General features: G+C 39.8%; 2 protein-coding genes across 2 annotated transcripts in view; both read right to left on the bottom strand.

Annotated features, from left to right (window-relative positions):
* DDX10 (DEAD-box helicase 10) overlaps positions 1-25,287 on the bottom strand; it is a 269,001-nt gene that overhangs the window by 98,018 nt on the left and 145,696 nt on the right. The window contains exons 14-16 of the mRNA XM_027581129.1: positions 20,409-20,528; positions 17,511-17,672; positions 5,693-5,749 (exon numbers count right to left, since the gene is read on the bottom strand). Coding sequence (XP_027436930.1) covers positions 5,693-5,749; positions 17,511-17,672; positions 20,409-20,528 — 339 coding nt within the window. The remainder of the gene's footprint in view (positions 1-5,692; positions 5,750-17,510; positions 17,673-20,408; positions 20,529-25,287) is intronic.
* On the bottom strand, positions 22,780-23,830 carry LOC113915297 (annexin A2-like). The gene is given in 2 exon segments (XM_035723087.1): positions 22,780-23,685; positions 23,687-23,830. Coding segments are annotated over 2 exon segments (1,020 nt in total). The 5' UTR covers positions 23,801-23,830.

The following is a 25,287-nucleotide window of genomic DNA, read 5'->3' as shown; positions in this document are numbered from 1 at the left end:
CTCCGAGAAAGAGAACGACTCATTTAGGGCACCATTAAATCAGTGATTATATCAGGGGCAGCAAAGGGCAGCCTAGAAGGGTTCAGTCCCTTCAAGTGTGAGAGCAATTTACTTTCAGGGAGGACCTTTGCTTTCTCCAGGAACTGGGACTATAAACAAACTTATGTTTCCATTATCCTGTTTTTAATTTTTTAAAATTTTTATTGTTATGTTAATCACCATACATTACATCATTAGTTTTGGATGTAGTGTTCCATGATTCATTGTTTGTGCATAACACCCAGTGCTCCACGCAGAATGTGCCCTCTTTAACACCCATCACCAGGCTAACCCATCCCCCACCCTCCTCCCCTCTAGAACCCTCAGTTTGTTTTTCAGAGTCCATCGTCTCTCATGGTTTGTCTCCCCCTCCGATTCCCCCCCTTCATTCTTCCCCTCCTGCTATCTTCTTTTTTTTTTTTTCCTTAACATATATTGCATTATTTGTTTCAGAGGTACAGATCTGTGATTCAACAGTCTTGCACAATTCACAGCACTCACCATAGCACGTACCCTCCCCAATGTCTATCACCCAGCCACCCCATCCCTCCCACCCCCCTCCATATCCTGTTTTTAATTTCACCAAAAGTTGTTTGATTCAAAATAAACCCTCTAGAGCCCTTGAAATCCTAACCGTATTAAAAACAAAGTAAGAGACCAGTAAAATGTCAAAACTATGAAATGCCAGAAAAAGTGGAAAAAATGGGGAGGGGGGTGCAAGGGTTATATGAAACACATGGAATGAGGAGAAATTTCCCCCCAAAATGAAAAATTTTAATTTGGTGTCAGTCAATAAAATGCTGCCAGAAAGGAATAAATAGAAAGGTTTAGGACGTAGGAATGACCATTTATTAACATCTCTTTGTGGCTCTGTAAGGAAAGATGAGCCTTCAGCAGGTTAAGACTGCAGTAAGATGAGAGAGAAAACAAAGGAGCTCTCCACGAGTGTCGAGAAAGGCCGAGGACCCATATCAGGAAATGCACTGAGTACAAAGCACACATTTGTTACGTATCTCGGCTCAGATCACAGTTACATGGGAGCACAGAAATGTAAACATGATTACAAGTGACTATGTCATATACTCCCTTCATTCTGCATATGGTGATAAGAAGCCAGAGGGGAAACGACATGTCAGGGGGCACCCAGCAACACGGAGAGAGCCCACTTCCTCGTGTCAGCTCAGAGCTCTCTCTTCATGGATTTGCTATTAGTCATTTTCTACAAGCAGCTGCCAGCCCACATACATAAGTCAGTTTGTTTTAAAGGGGTAAAAAATAACTTATCAAGAAGGAGCATGGAGCAGTAACAGTACCAGGGTATGAGGTTGCAGAGAGCCCAAGTACACATGTCATTTCTGCCACCGAGGAAGCCAGTGATGAGGGGTAAGTCATTTACTTGCTTTTAGACTTAATTTATTTAATATTAAGTATGTATGTATTTAAGAAGAGCCATTATTTCAAACAAAAGCTCCCCTGGAAGCTTAGTATACATGAAGGAAAAAATGGAGCTGTTCTGACTGAAGTCAGAATGGGAGCCCAGGGTCCTGCCCCAAATACCTCTACAGAACACCGAGGCACTCAGTGTACTGTTTACAACCCAAACTACTGGAGTAAATCAGTGGAGGCCACACTCTTAAATGTCATGGACCAGGGAAAGTTCAAAAAAGATTTCAAAGGATTGACAGAGGGTTTTTGCTTTGTCGAGTAATGACAATTAAAATCATCATTATTTCATAAGTAAAATGATATTCCAAAGCCAAAAAAAAAAAAAAGAGAGAGAGAGAGAGAGAGAGAGAAGGTCCTCTCAGAATGAATAAATACAGTGGTATAAAACTATTAGTGGCCAGAAAAAAATATATGACAGGCCAGTGGATGAGGAAACAACTCTAGACCATCTTTAGGCCTACTCACGCTCTAAAGTCACAACTCCTACCTCTCTGGATCCTATATCCTCAAAGAACTAACTGTACCACCTCGGTATCCAAAAAACTGTTTCCCAAGTCTACTATTTGTTAACCAAATAAATAAAGTGTTCCGGGGTCACTTTATTGCCTTATTAAACAAGGCAATAAAAACCAGAGAAAATTAAGCTAAAGTTTACAACTATAAAACTTCAACCTCAGAAAAGGCCATCACTTTAGTTATTTTGATATAATTTCCCCCATGCCTAAAAAATAACGTTAGCATCTGTAATATATTCAGGCAAAACGTAACTTCCCAGTATTTAAGTTCCTCTGAGCTGCTTCCCACTCTTTATTCCTCCACACTCACTGTTCACTTTTACCAACCTCATACTTCTGTTTAATAAACTCTACTTTCTGTTCAAAAGCAGCACAGCACTGAGATATTCCTGGGGATCTGTTTCCTCAAGGTTTGGCACTGTTGTTCCTTTCCTTATACATTTCTGCAAAATTGTTCCAGACATTAGAGGTTGGTACAAGCACTTGTGACCACCAAAGTGACAAGATGAAATTGAGCTGAAGGATGAGGTGAAGCTGTATTTCCAGGATTATGTCACCTCCCTGAACCTAAAGAGCAATGTGATCTACTGATCATTGCTACAACTGTGTTTTCCAAACCTCAGTTTAAAATTTCTAAGTTATAAGAACACGCAACATTCTGGTAAAGTAAAAAGTCCATTTTGCAGTTCAAATATTTCTCTGCTAAACAAAGTTTTGATACTCCAAAGACCTCTACCTTCCAGATCACTAAGCCCTGGGCACCCAGAAAACCTCAAGGGCTTCAACTTCATATTTCACTCCTCCTCTCGCACTGCACATCACATTTTCTATGAGAATCTCAGATCTCTCTTTTAACAAAGAGTAGCATCAGATTCCTGAGAGATCCATTCCAACTTTGTTTCACTGCACTCCATCTTCAAAGCAATGTACCTTAGGAAGCCTTTCTATGTCGGAAGAGATAACCACCAACCATGCTTTATAAAACTGAAACCTCACATCACCATTAAGCCTTCACCTTTGGGGGGAAATAAAGACAAATCCATTAACTTTCCTTCGAACACTATTTTTTCCAATTAAAAACGATACTCTGCATCTTCTATGTTCCTCCTCATGGAACATGATATTGGCCGAATGGAGCACAAAACACGGTTGAGAGAGCCCTGCAAGTCTCCCTCTGTCGCACCGTCAGCTGCTGTGCACCAATCCTCTACAGAGCTCTAAATGGGTACAACTACACGTCCCGTGACAGCAGGTCTGCAAACACCGCTTCCCGTCACCACCAAGGCATCTTCTGGATATCTTGTAGGTCCAGTAATTGAAAGATGCTCTAGCCTGAAGCTGACCAAAGGGCCTCAGAAGGCACAGCCACAGTGTGCCATAACCACACAGTGATTATGTGGAAATACATTAAAGAGAGGATAAAGTTTACTTTAAAACTAAATTATCCATCATTTAAAGCACATGAACAAAGACAATAAGGACACCTGATAATTCACACCATGTATGTCTTCTTAGACATCACAGAACATAGGGCCATCACCCCTTTTTACAGAGTCGCTCCCAATAATATCTTCTAGGTCTGTTTCCAAAGGGGCACCTGAAAAGCCTGAAAAGGGAGCCTTCATCCAACCACTTTTTTTTTTTTTTAAGATTTTATTTATTTATTTATTTGACAGAGAGAGAGAGAGACAGCGAGACAGGGAACACCAGCAGGGGGAGTGGGAGAGGGAGAACCAGGCTTCCCACTGAGCAGGGAGCCGGATGTGGGGCTCGATCCCAGGGCCCTGGGATCACGACCTGAACTGAAGGCAGACGCTTAACACTGAGCCACCCAGGCACCCCCCAACCACTTTCAATTGAAAAGAAGTGAGCCGCAAAAAGGTAGATCCAAGCTAATTCCTTGGGACTCCAACAGTCAGCCTGAATCTGTCACTGCGGCCAGTCCTTGGTGTCTCGTGGAAATGTTTGAGTCCTGGCTACAACCCGGCCACTCATTCCTCTGCTAAGATCACCTGGGAGCAGCCAGTCGAGGTTGTGAGCATCACTAAAGCATAGCCTCTGTCTACTGAGGGCTCCTGGCCTAGCAGCAAAGCCACGGCAGCTGTAGAGCCTCTTCTGTTTATTTCCAGGACAGGCCTTAGTGGTTGGACAGAAATGAGGCGTCCTCATTCCCAGATGTCAGGAACAAATGGATGACAAACAGGGGTTAGGGGGTGGAAGGCTGTGCTTGGCTTGGGGAGTTCACTTTAGATATCTGCCCCAGTGGACCCGAACTGACAGCCATTGCCAGTTTCTCTGTTTATATCCCAGCTGGTATAGCATCAAAACCAAATACACACATATGCCAATTGACAGAAAGATGAAAGAAGAGGCACAAGAGGCAGCCCCATGGGTGAGAACAATTCGTGACTTAAACCACCACACAGGTGAAGGCTACAGTGTCAACAAGAATAAAACAAACCATTTTAGCAATACACACAAATATGCGTGAATACACACAAAGGAAATACACTAAGCAGGTTTTCTTCTGGCTCCAGATTACATCTTTCGTTTTAGAATTTTATGTGCAAAGTGAGAGAGCTTCTTAGTGAAGTAAGTTTAGTTTTATGCTGAGCATGCAATATTCATAAATATCAAATGCTTTCGTTAGATTTAAAGTTTTCTTCCTAAATTTAAATTTTTCCCACACCAGCCCCTAAGATGCAATTTCAATGCCACGACAGTGCATATCTGCATTTTAAAAGCATATGCAGAATCCGCCACCTGATTTCGCAGTCAGGCCGCACACACTACAGCTCTCATTTTCAGGTACCTTTGAAGACAGAGTGATATTTAATACTGAATATAAGAAGTCTTTTCATCTTACACTGCAGAGTAATTGCTTCCCACTTCAGAACTATAAAATGAGTTATCATCTCTAACTTGCTCTCTGAGAGTTATGGCCAGCATGGAAAAAATGACAAAGAATATTATGGGCTTACTCAAGGGAGTCGGATCTTTGCTAACTGCCAAGAAGAAATCATGGCTAGTCAGGCATAGCGCGAGGAGACACGGCATGAGAAATGATACGCGTTACTGGGTCCCGGTTCTAGGGAGTCATTTGTACTCAATGCAGTCAGAATGTAGAAGCTGAGCCCTTCTGAGTGTCAAACACCCCAGATAAAAATTAGAGCTGCACATGGATGGTGTTCACAACAGGACATATATGAGTGATACTGTGCATATATACTTGCTGAAAATTTTTGTCTACAGAAAATAGTGAAGGCACGCAATAAGGAGTGCTTTCCCCTAGATCCCAGGAGTTGAGGCAAGCAGTGCCTTCAGAGTTCTCTATTATCGAAGTAGGTCCACACAGCTGTCTGCCTAGCGGAAGGACGGCAGAGTTCAAAGTCCTGTTGAGCTTGGCCCACAAAGCCAACAGTCTCCCATATTTAAAAGGCACAAAACAGAATGGGAAAAGGTGGCGAGAGTAGTAGGGTAATGGCCAAGAAGCAAATTATCTTAGGTATTTTTCATTCTGCATTACAGAGGAAAGAAACGAACAGGAGAAAGTAAATGACAGGCACACATGGACTTATACCCAATCTGAACGTCATGATGTATAAATAAATATAAAATGCATATGGAAAAGCAGAGTACTTAAATCCCATTCAATGTTAACATTTTTCTCATTAAAAAATACCAACCCTTACCTTTGCTTGTTTCTTACTGGCTTCTCTTCTGGCTTCCCTTTCCTTCAGTCTTTTCTCCTACAAAAAAAGGGGGAAATATAAACTTTTGTTTATTACATGTAAATCAGACTACACATTCTTGACTTTTTTTAAAACCAACTGATACCTGACATTCATTTTTCAATAAATATTTACTAAATGCCCAAGATGGGCTGGGCGTAAGTAACCGTAATCATTAAGTATGTGTCAAACAGATCTGGAATCAGATCACAGTTCTACCATTTAATAGCTGTGCAATTTTTGGCAACTTATTTATATTTTGTAATTCATTTTCTCATTGAAACATGAAGATAACAGGAGTACACAGCTCATAAAATTGGTATACGAATTATATAAAATACTATGCATAAGTGCTTGGCACAATGTCTGACATATGACTGGTATATAATCAATGTCAGCTATTAGAACAAATAGGGAAAAAATGCATTAGTGACTATTTCTCTTTTTCTCTAACAGGAAAATTTATAAAGGATATGAAATCCGTTCTTAGAAAAGGAGCAACATTTTCTCAAACAAAAAACAATGGAAGATCATTCTTATTAAGCATGTTATTTTATTAAATTGTTTTCTAATTGCCCCATTAGTTTTCCAATGATCATAAAACAGGCAGAAAATGCAACACTAACATTTTTAAAACTAAAAAAAAAATTAGTGTGTACAATATTAAAATTCAAAACAAAATAACCCGGCTAAAGGTGAAAAGAATTTTAGTTTTTTTAAAGATTTTATTTATTTGAGAGAGAGAGAAAGAGAGAGTGTATGCACAAGCAGGAGGGAGGGGAAGAGAGAGGGAGAGGCAGACTCCCCTCTGAGCAGGGAGCCTGACACCCTGAGATCATGACCTGAGCTGAAGGCAGACGCTTAACCGACTAAGCCACCCAGGCACCCCCCAAAAAACTTTGTTTTAAATTAAAAAAAAAACTCTTTTTCTCTTCAAAAACAAAGTGCTGAAATAATAAAAAGGCTAGACTTGATCCAAAGTTCACAGCCAACAATTTACATTTGTAAAAAATTTTAATGAACTGCTAGGTCAACGTAAAAGCTGAGTAAATAACAAGTAATTTCCTTTTTTTTTTTTAAAGATTTTATTTATTTATTTGACAGAGAGACACAGCGAGAGAGGGAACACGAGAAGGGGGAGTGGGAGGGAGAAGCAGGCTTCCCGCCAAACAGGGAGCCCGACGCGGGGCTTGATCCCAAGATCCTGGGATCATGACCTGAGCCGAAGGCAGACACCCAATGACTGAGCTACCCAGGCACCCCACAAGTAATTTCCTTTTATGACCATGACTCACTATTACAACATTTATTAATATGAGAATTAACAAGTTTTCTAAACCTGGGAACTCTGCTGTTACCATGATGTTGTACATATACATGACGTTCTCCAGATTCAAAAGCCAATTCTAATGCATCCTCTGAGGACCTGCGGCTGCTCTGTTGCTCCCAGCACTGAGAAAGACAGTCAATTGCTACAATCTACTACCTTATCTAGGTTTATAGACTCCTTTAGACAAACTGAGAACACAAATGTTGAAAGTCTCAAAAGGGGTTAAATAATAATTAGTGCAAAGAGATGGGGGGGGGGTCCACAGAGCTTATAGATTCAGTTTCTAGAGCTCCGGATTACACAGTAGGAAAGCTAAATTCTAAGGGAAACTAACAAAAATTCACATTCACATAGCAACTGTGAATGTGTCACACCCCTAAATAATGCATAATGTTAAATTATTCCTTTCTGTTATTATTCTATCTCTAACCCAGTTTCAGAGAAAATGGGTATTCCTTTGACTTCCAAATAAAACAAAAAATTAAAAGGGCAGGTAAAACTTAAACAATATGCAATTATACAGAGGAACATTCTAAAGATTGGAAGTCCCAGGACCAAGGTGAGAGGAAAAGGAAGGCTAAACAAGAACTGTGAACGTGATTTGCTCTTTGTGAAAAGCTGACTAGATGACAGGACTGTTCTCTAACCCGGGCCTTCACGTGCAGAGTCTAGTGCTTTGTTCCAATACAACCTAATAAAAATCAAAATGTCAGGGTTTGGAGACTTTAACAGATGACACTGATAACAGAAGAAAATAATACCTGGTATTACTTTAACAAGCAGCCAATTAATGCAGTTGCTATTACATGCCATCCCCGAACTGGTTCTCTGATGGGCTTGTGAGAGTCGTTCTGCCACTAAAATAAAATACTCTCAATGCTTCCTCAGTTTGTGGGAGGAAAAAAGTTCATGGATGGCAGTTTCTCAACATTTGCATCCAAATTTTTCATAAAAGTTGCCATCATTTACTGACTTTCTATGAGCATTAGCAGACTACAGAATAGATGAAAGTAGCCAAATATTAAAGAAAAGAATTAACAACAACTGATCATAGTTACTCTCAGTTTGAGAGCTGGCTTTCGTTTGTGGATGCACATATTGGTAATATAATATTACATTTTTGTACTTGTAATATTTGTAATCTCTCTTCTCTCTTACACACACGCTTTACTTCTATTTTCCACAAAAGGAAGTTTTCATGTTTTAGAAGGTAAAATTAAGCAGAGCAGTATTTTGTTATTCTAAAAGGTCACAGTGACTTTCAAGCGTCGTGCTGCTGAAAGTAATTTTAAAACTATACTTACATGAGATACAGCTGTATAAAACATCAAATAACTAGACAGTAATGAAACTGAACTTCTGGAAAAAAAACCTTTGTGCCCATTAACACATTATTATTATTAAGATTGTTATTTTCCGACTAACACTAATAGATCTGAATTAAATAGCAGTATGTTAAACATTTCACATATATTCTTAAACCATTTAACAAAACTTAAAAAGTATTATTTTTCACATTTTATAGATGAAAAAAAAAGAACCAAAGGAATTAAGTATCTGGTCTGAAATCACACAGCCACTCAGTGATGAACCTGAGATTAAAACCAGTCTCAGAGCCAACGTTCTCCCCCTCAACTCCAGCACACCTCTCTCCTCCCTCAAGTCTAACACACCTCTCCCCTCCCTCAACTCCAGCACACCTCCCAGCTCACCCCTCCCCATCTCCTCCCTCAACTCCAGCACACCTCCCAGCTCACCCCTCCCCATCTCCTCCCTCAACTCCAGCACACTTTTCCTCCCCCTCAATTCCAGCCTACCTCTCTCCTCCACCAACTCCAGCACACCTCTCCCCTTCCTCAACTCCAGCACACCTCTTCCCCACTCTCCAGTCCATTAGAAAGTATACTTATTTCGTGAATGTATAGTGTTTTTATCTTATCAATCTGTTTAAGACAAATGTTCCATTTCCTTTTATTATTAATAATGGTCTGCTACTGTATGGGTCTTTTCATCCTGATAGCATATTTTTTTTCCTGATAGCATTTTGTGGACATTATCTAATTAGTTTTTGCCAGTCTTCTGTGCAGGGGGGAAAAAAAGATAAACACATTTAACAGTCACAAAAATTTTTGTTGTAATTATTCAGTAACTGACCTTCTCCCAACACATTAGATGATCTGAAATTGGCACTTCAAAGTTCCAAAGAATAACCTCAATATGTTCAAATCAGAAAAACCCTGTCTATACAAGTAAACATTATCTCTACTCTGGGCCTTTTCATCTAGCCATTTTAATCCTAGCAGAAAAAATATGTTGACAATTTTCCACTGTAGAATTCCAGTATTAGCTTATTATAGACAAGGAGGGACATTACAAATTTCAAATTTTAACTGGCTATCAGAATTCACATGTGTATGCAAATGGGCTAATTTTTCCTTGAAAGATTTCTACCACAAGTCCCAGATGGATGAAGTATATCTAAAACCTTGAAAATAGGAAGTGAACATGACATGGAGCTTCAGTGCAAATAAAAAGAACTTTCAATACTGAGTGAAACACAAGGAAAATGAGAAAACTTTTCTTTCTTATCTTAAAAAGCTATGTTAGCACTCTATCTGAAAAGAGGAAGGAGTAAACATTAGTCTTCAAATAGAGGAGAAAAACAGGAAGTAGAATTTATGGTAATCCAAAATTTGGGAAATGGATATAGGAAGAAAGTACATTTTTTTTCCTTTGCTAAGGCAGGAAAAACTAACTTAAAATGTGTGTCTGTGTGTATATACACACATATATGAATTGTAGATGCTATAAATGAGAAGACATAAAGACAAAGGGCTGGCATACAAGGACTTGAGAGGGCAGATATAACTGAATTTTATTAGATTCAGTAATTGAGATTCTCCTTCCCCCTTAATTTTATGTGGTTCAAATGCTTTAAATCATTTATTTTCCTATTTTTGAGGACAGAGTGGTACCTAAAGCTATTTTATGCCACACAAAAAGAAGGCAAAATTTTATCTTTAGTCCTACCATGCTACAAATGATTAAATGTAAGAAGAGCATGAAATTCAATAATAGAAACCAAATTCACAAGGGATAGGAAAACAGAAAAATCACATTTCAAGGTACAAAATGCTCCTTTTATAGATGTTATTATACTTCTTTTGGCTTCTCACAAACTCTAGGTCCTTAGCTTTGAGAAAAGAAAATGCCATAAAGTATGAATTTTATCAGCAGTCAGGACTATGTATTTAAATCATTTTCACTCTATGGCAATCTTGGAAATTTGTAGATTTGGAAACACAACTCAGGAAGTGGTGGAAACATTAGCCGTTTGGATGACTCTCAGGCAACTGCGTCACTCTGGTAAGGAACCGATTTCCCAGCTGTGACAGAGAGCAGGAGGAGACGTCCATCCCTATTTCAGTAGTATAGGAACCTCTTTTTTCGGGGAAGAAAACTGGGTCAACAGAAGTGAGTAAAAAGAATGATTACAAGGATCTTTGGCCCTGAAGACATCCCCTGCCCTCCAAACAACCCCAGTTAGCCTAAATCCTTGCCAGGGACTCAGAACAAAGCCAGGTTCTCTGATCTGTTCCCTATTCCACAGTTTCATGAGAATGATGTAAAAAATTGATCTTCAATATATAAATCTGTAACAACTCCAACAAGGATATGAAGACAGGGAGAAAAATAAGTGTATGTGGAAACACTGATTTATTAATTAATTCTTTCAAAATCTGCTGAGCTACTATGTGCCAGGCCCCACGGTGGGCTCTAAGGACTGGCAAAACACAGTCTAGCTCCCACCTGGTCTTTGTAGTCTATGACCTCGCCTTGTCAGACCCCTTCAATTACCTTAGCATCAAACTCTGCCCCTGTTCCTCACCCCAGTCTCTACTGACCATCAGTCTAACAACCACCACCCCACCCCTCAAACGTAATAGAATGTTTCAAAAAAAACCCATAATCCCATTTTAACCATAAAAAATAGAGATTATAAACAGCTCAAAGACTTGTCGCACAGTTGATAAGATTTATGCAATTTTGAGTATTTAAACGTCTTATTTTGGATGCTGGATATGAAGGAGGGCCCATGTACCAATAAGCTGAACTGAATATCACAAGATGTTATAAGCTCTTGGGAATAAAAACAGAAACTTCCCAGGCAGACATCTCCGAATGACAGGCAAAGGTTCCATAGTAACAGGCTGGCTCCTTTCTTGCAGTGCACCTTGTTGTAATGGTAGAAGGAAGGACTGAAACTGAAAGGGGGTTAGGGATGTACAAGAAGAGGCTCTCTTTTCCTCTCCTGTAAGTAAACTTTACTCATAAAGTTCATTTAAGAGTTAAACACCAGATGCTTAGTCCTTTATCCTCATGAGGACATTTCTGACAGTAACAAAATTTCTTCAGGTCATCTGAGCCAGACCATTCTCTGACAATGCCTTAGACTCTTGGACTCACAGCCACTTAAAAATGCACTCTGGTACCAGTAACTATATAGATATTCAATGAACACTCAGGCAAAGACATTACTAGTATTGGATCCTAAACTAAGCTACTAACCGCAACACTTACATTATTCCTTAATTTATTTGACACCAATGATCTTACTCTGGAAATAAGAACACTTTCCATTATTTGTCATTCCTTCCTCAAAATCTCCACGCCTGTTCCAACCCTTTCATTCACTGTTTCAGAGTTAGCTACTGTAAGAGAATGCCTGATGGTTTAAGATAGGTATAAACAGACTGAATAGTTAAAAACAAAGACCTTGAGGTAAGAGTCTCAGGGCTGCTATTTGTGACTTGTGGGACCCTGGACAAACTACCTGCTCCTTCTAAGTCTGTTTTATCATCTGTAGTTTGAGGCTAGCTCACTTATTTCAGAAGTTGTTAGCACATAATACAATAATACATACAAAGCACTTAGTGCAGGGCTCAATCAACTAGCTGCTTATTATTGTCAATGTTCTTGTTACTACTATTCTAAGGTGCCTGATTACTGCTTCCCTCCCTCTTGACTATCATATACATTTATGTTTAAGATACCTGGATTCCATGGCAACTAAATCCTGTGTCAACAAAAACAAAAACGAAATAGATTTTCTAAAAAGTCCCTTTAATTCTTTCCTGTCTACTGTTCACACTAGTAGTAAGTGGGACTCAGAGCAGTACTCTACCATCTTTTGGCAAGCCACATCTTGACATGGCAGCGTTATCTAAACACGCAGTCCAAAATGGATAAAGCACTCAAAGCAAATTTCAAGGGAATGAAAGAGAACTTCATGATATATTGCTTCTCTCCACTCCCAGCCGGTCTAGCAGATATTATCACCCTAAATACTGTAATCTTTTAGAGCTAAGAATGATGACACACACCACAAAGCAGATTTTCACTCCATTAAAGACACCTTTCACTGATGTGATCCATAGCCCACCTTTCAGAGTTCTGATTGAATTACAAGAAAACACATTGTTTCCATCCAAAAGTAGTGGTTTTGCCTTTATAATATACTAACTTACTAATGGTCTTCTATGCAAATATTATAGCTCCTACTATAATCTTACTTCTGATGAGTGGTTTCAAGAGGTTCAGCTTATTAAATAGTAACAGCCCTACTTAGGTACAGCCACCTGTCAGGGAAAGCTGAAGGCTGGAATGGTCTCAGGGGGGAAAAAAAATCGATGGTTAATGGCTGGAAAGAAGACTCACAAAGGTAAATAACACTGCTGACTCAGTGACCCACAGCAGGTACACGAGGGCCTGAAGTCCACAGAGCAGGGAGCTCTGAGCTCCAGCAGCAGACAGCTAAATTCTACTCCCAGTGAGGCTGTAACGGCTTTTTTGGGTTTCTTACAAACTAGTTAAAATTCTTACTGCTCAGTTTCTAAATTGTTAGAACGAAGATATTTACTTGAGTCACAGTAGAAATTACACGGCTTTCAGAATCTGCGAGCTGAAAATATGAGTCAAGAATAGGTGTATCAGCATGGAGGACAAAAATGAACAGCTGAGTCTTACTTACACCACAGAGACGGAGTGTGTGCTTGAAACCATCGTGTAAAGCTGTTAAGTTTAAACAGCAGGAGCAAACACCACGTTTCAAACAGGATCATTATGACAAAATTCACGTATATATTAAATACGTTATCCTTTGAAACCAAAAAAATAGTCATGAAGTAGTCTAAATATGCTAAAAGAACATTGATAAGCTTAAGAAAACTCCTAAAATTGACACATATTTTTAAAAATAGAGATTTTGTAGAGTTTTCTCTTCACATGTACAATTTTCTCAGGCACATCCCTCACTCATAATTTTTTGTTAAAGTTTCTTTCTTCTTTTTCTTTCTTCATGAAGTAAAGCTTATTCCTAGATCCTAAGTTAGTATTTCAAGTGTTCTTTAGGGACATACAATTCTCTCAGTATTCTTCCATAGAAGTAACAAAATTATGAGTGACAATTTTAAGGGAAACATAATTACATTTGCCCAAGGTAAAACCTTATGCTAGAAGAACTAAGAATTGTCATTAGAATAAGTAATATACTCAATTAGGAAAAAGATATGATTTCAAAACCAATAATGTGTTCAGATAAAGCAATTAAGATAAAATAATCTGTGCAGGATTAATAATATATTTTGCTTCTAAGTTAAATTTTAGTAACCACTGGAAAATAAGTGAACAAGAAGGAGGCCTTACCATCAAGCAAGGAACCCATTTTATCAGCAGGGAAAGATGACCAATTAAAATTCCATTTTCCAAACAACAAGGGGTTATTTCATTCCCATATCCTCCCTATACACAGAGCCAGAGGATCCCTCTGATCATCGGGTATGAACTCCCACTCCCTCTTCCTCATTTTCATAACAAGACACTGCAGTCCATACTGGTGACTGGTAATCCCACTGGACCAGGCAATGCCAGACTCAGGATTCAAAAGCAAGTACTGCTCCTTACAGTGTAACATTCCTTCCACCAAACAAGCCAAATGATCAAATTGCTACTTAAAAAATACTCCATGTCTTTGAGGCAGAAATCCAGTCCATGGTGCTTGGTGCATGACTGATATGAGTACCTGTACTGTGTCTTATGTATGCTGTCATAAACTTACTAATTCCAAAGTGCTCAAATGTGACATTTTCTCTAATTTAATACACAAATTCTTACATGTACATAAGTAATAATTTTTACTGATGGAAATGCCAAGAAACTAATCACTTATGACTCAGGTAGCATTTACATTAAAGTTGAACAGAGAGAAGACTATTTTAGTTATTCCCTTGTGCTTTTTTCAGGCTACATAATATTTTCAACATCTGATACGGAAACTATGCCATAGGTTACCTTGTGCAGAATATACGCACTTTATACAAAACAACAAGCTTTGACTTGTTAAAAAAGACTTGGGATCAAGCCCCACATCGGGCTCCCTGCTCGGCGGGAAGCCTGCTTCTCCCTCTCCCACTCCCCCTGCTTGTGTTCCCCCTCTCGCTGTGTCTCTGTCAAATAAATAAATAAAATCTTTAAAAAAAAAAAAAAGACTTTCTGTCTATTTTAGTTACAGAGGTACAGACATCAGAACCAGTAGTATGTGAAGTTCTTGTGATTTCTCTCACAACTATGTCAGCCCAAAGTGCTCTGTTCAACCTTGCTGTAAGATAGTCACCATGACAGTTTAAAAAATCATACACTACTTTTAACAATGATGCAAAGAAAATAAATTATTTATTCTTCCCCTAAGAATGAAGGGGAGTAAGTCGGACGGGGAGACGAACCATGAGAGACGATGGACTCTGAAAAACAAACAGGGTTCTAGAGGGGAGGAGGGTAGGGCGATGGGTTAGCCTGGTGATGGGTATTAAAGAGGGCACGTTCTGCGTGGAGCACTGGGTGTTATGCACAAACAATGAATCATGGAACACTACATCAAAAACTAATGATGTAATATATGGTGATTAACATAACAATAAAAAATTTTAAAAAAGAAAATAAATTATTTAAAAGCATAAAAGTAAGTGAAAATGGAAATGTGTGGAACAATCTACATACAGTATATTTACCTTTCCTGTAACAAAGGAGAAAATAAGGATCTGTATTTTTTTTTTTTTAAGATTTTATTTATTTATTCATGAGAGACAGAGAGAAAGAGAGAGAGAGAGAGAGAGGCAGAGGGAGAAGCAGGCTCCCAAGGAGCAGGGAGCCCGATGCGGGACTCGATCCCAGGACCCTGGGATCATGACCTGAGCCGAAGGCAGATGCTTAACCATCTGAGCCACCCAGGCACCCAAGGATCTATATTTCTATTTGCTCACATTTGCATAAAAAAACACCAGGATATGTCAGTATTTTTTTTTTTTTTAAAGTAGGCTCCACGCCCGGAGCTTAACCAACTGAGCCAACATGCCCCTAGGGTATATTAATAATTAATAAAAATAGTTACCTATGGGGGTAGGTATGAGTAAGAAGACAGGCATGGGCAGAAGCAAGATGTCTCAACTAGCTTTTTTTTTTTTAAAGATTTTATTTATTTATTTGAGAGAGAATGAGAGAGAGCACGAGAGGAAAGAGGGTCAGAGGGAGAAGCAGACTCCCTGCTGAGCAGGGAGCCCGATACGGGACTCGATCCCGGGACTCCAGGATCATGACCTGAGCCGAAGGCAGTCGCCTAACCAACTGAGCCACCCAGGCATCCTCAACTAGCTTTTTTATGATCTTGATTTTAGAACATGAATATATTTTTCATTTCAAAAATGTTCACGTAAAAAAAAGAGGCATAAAAAGCTTTTGTGCAGTTAACTACTGTTTAATTATAATCTTCCCAAGGACAGAGGAACCCACGTATTTTAAGTACTCTATCCTCACAGCCTAGGGCAGAGCCTAGCACACAAACAATGTGTAATAAATGTACACTTAGTCAATTTGAAATTAAGATTTTAAAGGTTTCAGAAACAATATTCCACAGCCTGGATATAGTAACTTGCACACACGGGGGAGGGAGAGCAGGGGAGACAAGAAGGCGCAGCAGTGGGAAACACCTCTGTTGCTTGTACTGCTGGCTACAGTGTCAAAATAAAGGATAAAATGTCCTTATGCTCAATCTTCCCCTGGATAAGTACTCTAAGTGGAAATGTGACATGCTGCTGACATTTTAATATTAAAAATTTTAATTATTATAAAAAATTTTAATAATTAGTACCAAGTTTCAATTTAAAGTACTGTAATAAACAGCAATGCACGAAATGTTTAGTTTTCAAAATAACATTCTGAACTGCAAACTGTTTGAGGTTCATTTGTTCCCCACATTTCTAAAAGGATTTTCTCACCATTCATTTCCACCCCTGCAGCCATCTTCAATGTCTACTTTTTCTTATTCATTAAATGCTACGGCGAAGCTGCATCGAACCTTGAAGAAACGAGAACTGCTGCTCTATAAAAGTTGACTGAGCCACTGAATCATTACAAGGTCAAAGAGGAGTCAAAACCCGCAAGAATCCTTCTCAGGATATAGTTAATAATGTCCACATCCAAAAGCTTACAAGTTTCTTAACCCAGAACCTCACGTTATAGCAGTGATTCTTGAGCATGAGACTATGTTCCCCTGAAATCATTCATTATCTCAAGGTTATGCTATAGAAATGTCCTTAAAAATATAAATCTGCCTTGTCTCATTAACTGAACCACTTATCTAGTGAAATGTCCACTTTTGTGGGAATTAAGTAGTGTGATAAGATGGTAAGACCAGGAGTGACCACAATGGAGTAGCCCAGTTCAAGGATAACAGAAAACTGCCAAGTGTGAGGCTAACGGTGCGCATGCTTATACAGAAGCACTCCCTCTTACAAGGTTTCTTCTTTTCTATTTTTTTTAAATACACTAAGTAAATCTTCCATGCACTATCAACTATTAAGCTGAGGCTGGAAACAACAGGTAAATGGTGAAGAACCTGTGGTACATCTGTACCAAGCACTCAGACACACAACAACCTGGGTGAATTTACACAGAGTTTCACTGAGTATAAAACGCAAGTCCCAAAAGGCTACAAACACATTACACCGCTTCATTTACCTAACATTCCTGAAATGGCAAAAATTAGAGAAATGGAGCACAGAGGATGAGAGAGTAATACAGAGGCTGTTACTTCTTACAACTGCATGTGAAACTACATTAATCTCAAAATCAAAACTTTAAAAAGAAATCACTAACATTATTTGGGTTCCCTCAACCAAAAGCAGATTGGGGCAACGTTCTTAGAAACCAGTCAGGATACAAGACTCCACCAGCAGAAGCAAGAGAAAGAGACTAGATAAGATGACAAAATACCCACAGAGAAAGAAGTGTTCAAGAAATCAATGAAGAAAGTAATATGGTTACTGATGAACATCTAACGAATATTTAGGGACATAGAAAATGTTATTCAGTATTAATTCAAGATGGAAAGCTCACCCGATGCTTTGCCTTGATCTTCTTCCTATATTCTTCTTTGTCAAATCTGTCCTCCGCTTGAAGCCTCTCCTTGGCTTCAGCTAAGTTGATGCCACCAGCACCGTCCTCATCCTCAGTGTGCTTCAGGACCGGTTTCTGCGCCTGTGGCCACTGCTGAACTAACTGCAGACAGGAGAACAGTAAGTACGGGGCAGGGGACAGGAGACATCAACAGAAAACCACTGCCCTCTGTATAATGATTTGAAATGGTGCATTCTCCCCACTTTCTGCCTTACAACCTGTATTTCTTAAGCTTTCACACAAACTTTATAAATAAAGTGAGCAAACCCCTGAAAAGACTGTCCCAGTCAGGATAACGTAATGCTGCCACAATCCAGTGACCCAGCAGGCATAAAGGAAAATGTCATGAAATACTCTGGAGGAGAAGCTACGTGCCTCCACATCATCTCAGTGTCTTAATGGGCGATGCGCTGCCGGCTCCATTCCCAAACGTATGCAGAACAGGAGCCAGGTGGACCCAAGCAGTCCTGCTGGCTACCGTGGCACCTCCAACCCTCCTGTCCCCATACTGTTGTTTGACTTTCCTGTGCTTTCCTGTGTTTCCGCCAAGAATTAATCTGATCTCCTTGAGGGCAGTTGTCTATCCTATTCATGTATTCTCGGGGCCCAGCACAGTATCTGGCACATATCGAATGCTCAAAATTGATCAATAAATCCCATATCAGCCCATAATACATATAAAGACTAAAATAACTAGGCATAAAAGAAAATTAGCTTGGATTTCAGGAGCTGGCTCAAATCTACACAATTTACACATACAGTTCACGGTTAGGAACAAGGTAACACAGAAGTCAGGGCACTGATCTGGAGTCAGGGGACCTGGCTTAATGTTCTCACTTTTTTGCTAGCCCTACTGCATAATCCTGAATAAATACTTCATTTCTGGACATCTGTGTCCTTGTCTGAAAAATTTTTAAAAAGGTCTATTTGACTCAATCATCTTCCAGGTCTAACACTGTAAAACTCAAGACAATTTAGACAAAACCTATTCTCTTGTTTTTAACTAGTAATTGGTTGCCAGAGGATTTCAGTAGCTGCCATTGTTTTGAAAGGCCACTAATTAAACTGCAAGCAAAGTGAAGCTGTAGGCACACACATTCTCTTGTCAGCTCCTCTCACTCCTGTCACTAGCCAGTCTTCAAGATGGGATTCCCACAGCGTCTCGACTTTTGGCAACGAATGGGGGTCACACCTGTCAGTGCATGGGCGGCCATGCTGGCAGCCGCTGACACTGAAGAAGCAGGGAGAGGAAGCGGGTGTGACAGAAAGAACACCACCCACTGCTCCAACTCTTCAGTCCTTTTTTATGACCACATGAAAAAAGTTCAGGCCTCTGCGTGCGAAGGAAAAGTTCTTTCAGACTTTCAGAGCAGAAGTTTCAGTGTGGCTCATAGCCAGACAGGGCTCCTATGAGCAGTAACTTTTCAGGGAAACATTTTACAGTTAAGGATTTATGCTCATCTTGGAGCAAGTTGGTATAATCCACGCAGTTAAGCGCACTAGCACAATCAGGAACCTCATGATGCTAACAGCACTAATCTTGCTTTACAGTAAGCATCTGACATAATACAACTATATTTTGGCCGAGCCTGCTTCAGGTGCTGACCTCTTTTCAGTAATTTCACAAGGATCCATTACATGTCAATTCTATAGGCTTCCTGGGCAACTTCCAACAACTTTAAATTGCACTCTTTTTCATATGATTTATACACCACCTTACTCCATATTCCTAGTGTAAATCTGGGCTCCCTTTGCCAAAGTAACATCCAGATGTCTGTTAACCTCCCAGTTAATAGGAAACATACTCCACTGGATACAGACTGCTTATGCAGCATCTGTACGAATGATGAGGAAATGTCTTGTGTGACATATAACAGTCAGTATCTTAAAAACTGTTATTTTATTGGGATATTAGAAAACAGTCCATTCATTCAAAAAACTTATGGGTTTACTGTATGTCAGGCCCCGTTCTCAGTGCTGGGGGCAGGTACCTTCCTTCAGGTAGCTACCCTCATTCCACTGGAGTGGAAGAAAAGGACAACAATCACGTAAATAGAGAATGTAAAGTCACATAAGTGCTCGGAAGAAAAAAATAAAGGACAAGGCACGGAAAATGAGATGACAGTGGGACAGTGGGTGTGTGCTCTACCAGGACGCACGGGAGAACCCGTAGACTGATGAGAGTGGAAACCGGGAGCGGCTATCCTGAAGACCCACTACGACCACCAACCACCATTACTCCCTAGGTAAGTCACCTGACTTTCCAGACCTCTCTTCTCTTTAAAAACAGAGAGAACATTGTGATTTAACAGAGGGACTTTTCATGAGCCATCTGCGAGTGATACATATTTACACAAAGACCAAGGTAATGGTGAGGTGAGAGCCAGGCACTGGTGTGAAGCAGAAAACGCCGTCTCAAAGCCAGCCGAGAAAGAAACATGCTAATACAGCGTGGTAATTGAGGAACTGCAAAGCAGAAACTTCACAGAGTCCAGAAAAGGCTGTAGCAAGTAGTTGTGTTACTATTCTTGCGTTTGTTGCCACAGAACATGTTGACGGACACCCTGACGGGAAAGTCTAATTTGTAAAAACGGAATTTAGGAAGTTCAAAACCAGCTCCGTGTCATCAGCACCCAGAAGTATGGCAGATTACTGTCAGTGAGGCCTTCCTGCCTCCAGATGTACAGCTGACGAACCGCCTAAGACAACACTGACAGGAGCTGCCTAGTGCTTTAAAGAAACAGTTTCTTTTTCTCATTAAGGAATGTAAGTCAGACAAGAGTCAGACTCTACAATACTTGGATGGTGCCTCAGAAATGAAGCATTTAAGAATCTTACCTCCCCTTCATCAGTAAATGTTATCTTCTTATTCACTTTAAAATTTCTCTTCATTACTTTTTTTGCTTCTGCGACCTTGGTCACTTTTTTCTTGACACTGGATTTAGAAGGTTCTTTTTTCTGTATGAAAATGTACAAAAAACAAAGATGATTAGTTAAATGGCTGCATTTATATCAGCAATTTAACTCTGCAATACACTTTCCAAAATTAAATGTATTTACTGGCTCACTGGCTAATAAGCACCAAAAATACTATCCAGAAATCAAGTTATTAGATTTTTTAACTAATGGTACCCCCACAGTGCTAAAGGGGCTTAAATCTAAACAAGATAAATGTTAGACATAAGTAACCTTTAAAATTTCTTCTATTACTAAAACTATGCTATCCTGATAATGTTGAGACACCAGAAGAAACGTGATAATGTGAAAAAAGGACATTCCACATAAATAAAGCTACCTTGCAGCTATAACACAGAGCACATTTTAGAAATAGCTCTAACTCCAAGGGCAAAATTAAATTTTCAGAATAGGAAAATGTTTACCTGGAAAGCAAAATTACTACAGTACATTGTTTGCAGCTCAACATTCTTCCTCCTATTACAGTAATTTATATATGAACACTGGAAAATATCCTTTGATAACTAAGCTGTGTCCAAAGGTCAGATAGAATCAGAGTACTTTTAACAGGATACACTGATCAGAACCCACCTAATGTCCTAAAACCACCAAAGCAGGGTATTAAAAATGCAGAGCCATTGTTTACTTATGCTAAGTGAATGAGCGAACCATCTGAAGTGGGGAGCTGTCCAGGTCATAGCATGGTGTGCACTGATGAGTGACAGTACGTAACTCACCACTCAGAGGGATCTGCATTATACTCCTCACATTAGACCCAGGGGTACCATGGGTGGTGGTTAATAAATGAATCTAAGGAAGCCTCCATCAGATGAGTAGACAGAATAAGTCTTTGGTGCAACAGTTAAGAAAATGGATTTGAATTCAAGCTCTACCACTTATGAGCTGTGTAAGAGTAAGTTATTTAATCACTGTGCTTTAGCTATAAATTGAGTATCCTCGATAATACCTCTATCTCATAGAGTTGTTCTGGAGAGTTTAACAATAAATGTAAAACACACAAAATGTAAGTATTCAATAAACCTCAAATACTACTATTATATATTGATTTCACACTACCTAAAGAGATCATGCCAACTGCACAGAGGTCTAATTTGCAAAATTCTGGACTTTGAATTTCCTAATTGGTTGGTTTTTTTAACTCTGTGTTACAGGTAACCACCCAAGAAAAAGTAAGAAAGGAGGGACTGATCTAGGAAACAAGAATTATCAGAAGCTTCGAAAAGATATACCCCTGGCTACAACCATTATATTATGTTAATAAATATACACAGAAAGAACAATTCACTTAAATATTATTGATAATGAATTTAAAAATGCTTAAAAATAAAGTACCATGAGATCAAAAACAACACCACACTAAAACAGAGGTTTGTGTCAAGTTATTAATCATTATATTTTTAGATAATACTTATTATGAAAATCAGATAGCATATCTGCAATATGATAATTTAAGTACAACAAGAAAGTTACTTTGACACCAATGGTTCTCTTATGTGGTAATGTATTACTAAAACTGCTGTTATAATTCTGGTTCTTAAAACATGCAAGCTGTATTATCCAACTATGCTTATTTCTCAGACCATGGATCATTTCAAATTTAAGAACATTCTAAGATTTTAAATCCACAAAATGCTTATGAAAAGATTAATCTCTTCTGAAGTAACAAATTGATATTACATCAGAGAGAGACATCAATACATTAAAATTTCTATGTGTGCACCTCACAGGATTTCTATGAAAGGAAATTCAATTGTTTTAGATTTCTTCTTCAGGAGGTGGGATATCCCACCTCCTCCACCCCCCCCCCGCCACCTCCACTGGCCCTGACCGCATGAACGTTGCCATCTGGTTGCACAGGGCCCTAAACTGCTCTGCCCATCCCTCACAACCCTCTCCCTACCACTGGACTCTGAGATACATTACTATTATTGTTTTTCAAGTAAAAATTCAGTTTATTCATCTGTTTATGACACAGTACACAAGAGGCAAAGTGTTTCACATCATAGATTTCCCTTCCAACTCCTCAGAATGTTCATTTCTTTGGCTAAAAGGAGAGACTAGACATGAAAGGCAGGTAATGCTTAGGCAACTGACATAAGGATGGGGAGGGGGTGATGCTAACACCATCCTCGCGGGGACAGGCACAAGGGGACTGTTAGTCACAGGCTATTTTCTAGAACTGTTAGCGGGAAACAGAGGAGCACCACTCCCGGGCGCTCATCCGTCGTGGGCCTCAGTCATCCCCACCACACAGGTACAGCAGCTCTTTCTGGTAGTCGCCCTTCGTGTCTTGCTGGATGTAGTAGTACAGGGTTTTGCCGTACTTTCTCTTTAGTTCAGACCTAGTTTTCAACATGTCCACTTCACTGCGAGAGACCAAGATTCTAATCAGGACTTTATCATGAGTCCCCTTGCCCTTCAGGGAGTCGTACAGCCGGTCAGCAAAATACAGGGGCTTGTTCTGAATGCACTGGACCAGGTTCAGGAAAGCATTTTCCAGGTCTCCTTTGACCTCCTTCTTGATGCTCTCCAGCATGTCATAAGGGCTGTAGCTCTTGTACCTTTCAAATACTTTCTGGAGGTGACACACACTCCACTCAGTCATGTTGCTGATCCACTTGGGCACATCAGTTCCTTTCCTCTTCACTCCAGCATCATAGAGATCCTGAGCATCTTGGTCAATCAGTTCATAATCAATGACAGAGCCATTCTCTGCTCTTCTACCCTTTGCAAGGGCAACCATCAGCTTGCGGAAGTCACCAGATGTGTCAGAAGCGATGTCCTTCTCCAGATCAGTCTTGTACATTTCTTTGTAGACTCTGTTAATTTCCTGAAGCTCTTGGTTGGTCCTTGAGTAGATGATCTCAATGAGGGACTCCTCATCAGTCCCCAGCCCCTGCATGGAGGCTTTCAGCTCAGAAGCATCATACTCAGCAGGTGTTTTCAATAGGCCCAAAATCACGGTAACCAGGTGGCCAGACAAGGCTGACTTGAGTGCTGACGCAAGTTCCTTTCTGGTCCTTCTCTGGTAGGCAAAGGCAATATCCTGTCTCTGTTCATTGCTGCAGTTGGTCGAAATGTTGACAATGGTGACCTCATCCACACCTTTGGTCTTGATGGCTGTTTCAATGTTCAGAGCATTCACACTCAGCATCAAAATTGGTGTATGCTTTGACTGACCCATATGCACTTGGAGGCGTGGAGTGATCACCCTCCAAGCTGAGCTTGCAGAGAATTTCGTGAACAGTAGACATTTTGAAGGAAACTGGGCCTGGCGCTGAGAGCTGCGAGCTTGAGAGCTGCGAGCTTGAGAGCTGCGAGCATCCCCAGTTGTAGAGCCGATAAATTACTCTTATTGTTGGAAAATAATACAATCATCATTTCCTTACTTTGACAAGTAACTCAGTAAATTGTGTGGTGGTAAAACTAAATTGAAAGAGAACAGGGTGATAAGAAGCTTGTCAACAGAAATTAAGCTGCCACCTGTAGGACACCTTGTGAACACAGGGCATTAATAAGACCCCCCACTTCCTTCTGTTCAGCCATTACTCCTACACCCCCAGCCCCCACTTTCCCCCAGAGACAATTACCAAAGAGCACCACCAATACAGCCACGAGGGTTGGCGACTGTGTTAATGACTCCTACTTGATCTTCTTGGGTTTTAGGGTTAAGTCAATTCTTGAGGATCCTGGGTTGGCTAATGTTCTGTCATCAGAGAGACAATGCTGATCAAATAGTGCAAACTCAGAGGATCATCATGATGTAAAAATAACAAATAGAAGTAAATTATCACCACTTAAATAAAAACAAAAAAATGCTGAGGAGCAACCTTCTGGGGGTGATGGTCATACTCTATTATCTTGATGGGAGTTTGAGTTACATAGGTGTATACAACAGTCAATATTCAAATGTTAGGGCGCCTGGGTGGCTCAGATGGTTAAGCGTCTGCCTTCGGCTCAGGTCATGATCCCAGAGTCCTGGGATCGAGTCCCACATGGGCTCCCTGCTCCTTGGGAGCCTGCTTCTCCCTCTGCCTCTCTCTCTCTCTCTGTCTCTCATGAATAAATAAATAAAATCTTTAAAAAAAATATTCAAACGTTACATTTAAGATCGGTGTATTTTACTGTACATAAATTTCTACCTCAAAAGAGTCCTGTAAACAAATACTGAACTTTAATGAATGACAGGCAAGCTCAAGTATATGGAAGAAAGTGTAATGCTGTTGGCAACTTACTCTGAAATGCATTACATTTAAAAAGGTGATAAAGGGATAGATGGAGAATTATGTGGTAAAAGGGGAACTGTAGAATATGAGTGGTCAATATTTTGGTGTCCAAAAGTACATTCTCTTCAACTTTTCTTTATGCTAGAAATTTTTCATAATAAAATACAAATGCCTGGTCCCAGGAATGAGAGAAAAAGTCACAAAGCAGAAATACCAAATACTGTCAGAACAGAAAAAAGGTCAGTCAGAAAACCAACCCTACAGAGTGGAACCTTGGGATGATGCAGGTTCCACTAAAGCTCCACATCAAGAGCTTCAGGGAAACCCGTGAAACCACTGAATTACGTCACAAAACATGGGGGGGGTATTTGCATCTTTGCATCTTTACAGTTTATCATGGATTCTAAAAGGGAGCTGTGATCTCCCCCTACAAAAAAGTTTGCTTGTCTGAGGGAAGCTACAGAAAGGAAGAACAGAAATTGCAACATGGGTGAGAAGACACACGTTTATCTTAT

The sequence above is a fragment of the Zalophus californianus genome, chromosome 11 (assembly GCF_009762305.2).
Source record: "Zalophus californianus isolate mZalCal1 chromosome 11, mZalCal1.pri.v2, whole genome shotgun sequence".
In the NCBI taxonomy this organism is placed as follows: Eukaryota; Metazoa; Chordata; class Mammalia; order Carnivora; family Otariidae; genus Zalophus; species Zalophus californianus.
Note: the sequence above shows the minus strand (reverse complement) of the source record. Positions and strands in the feature narration are given on the sequence as shown.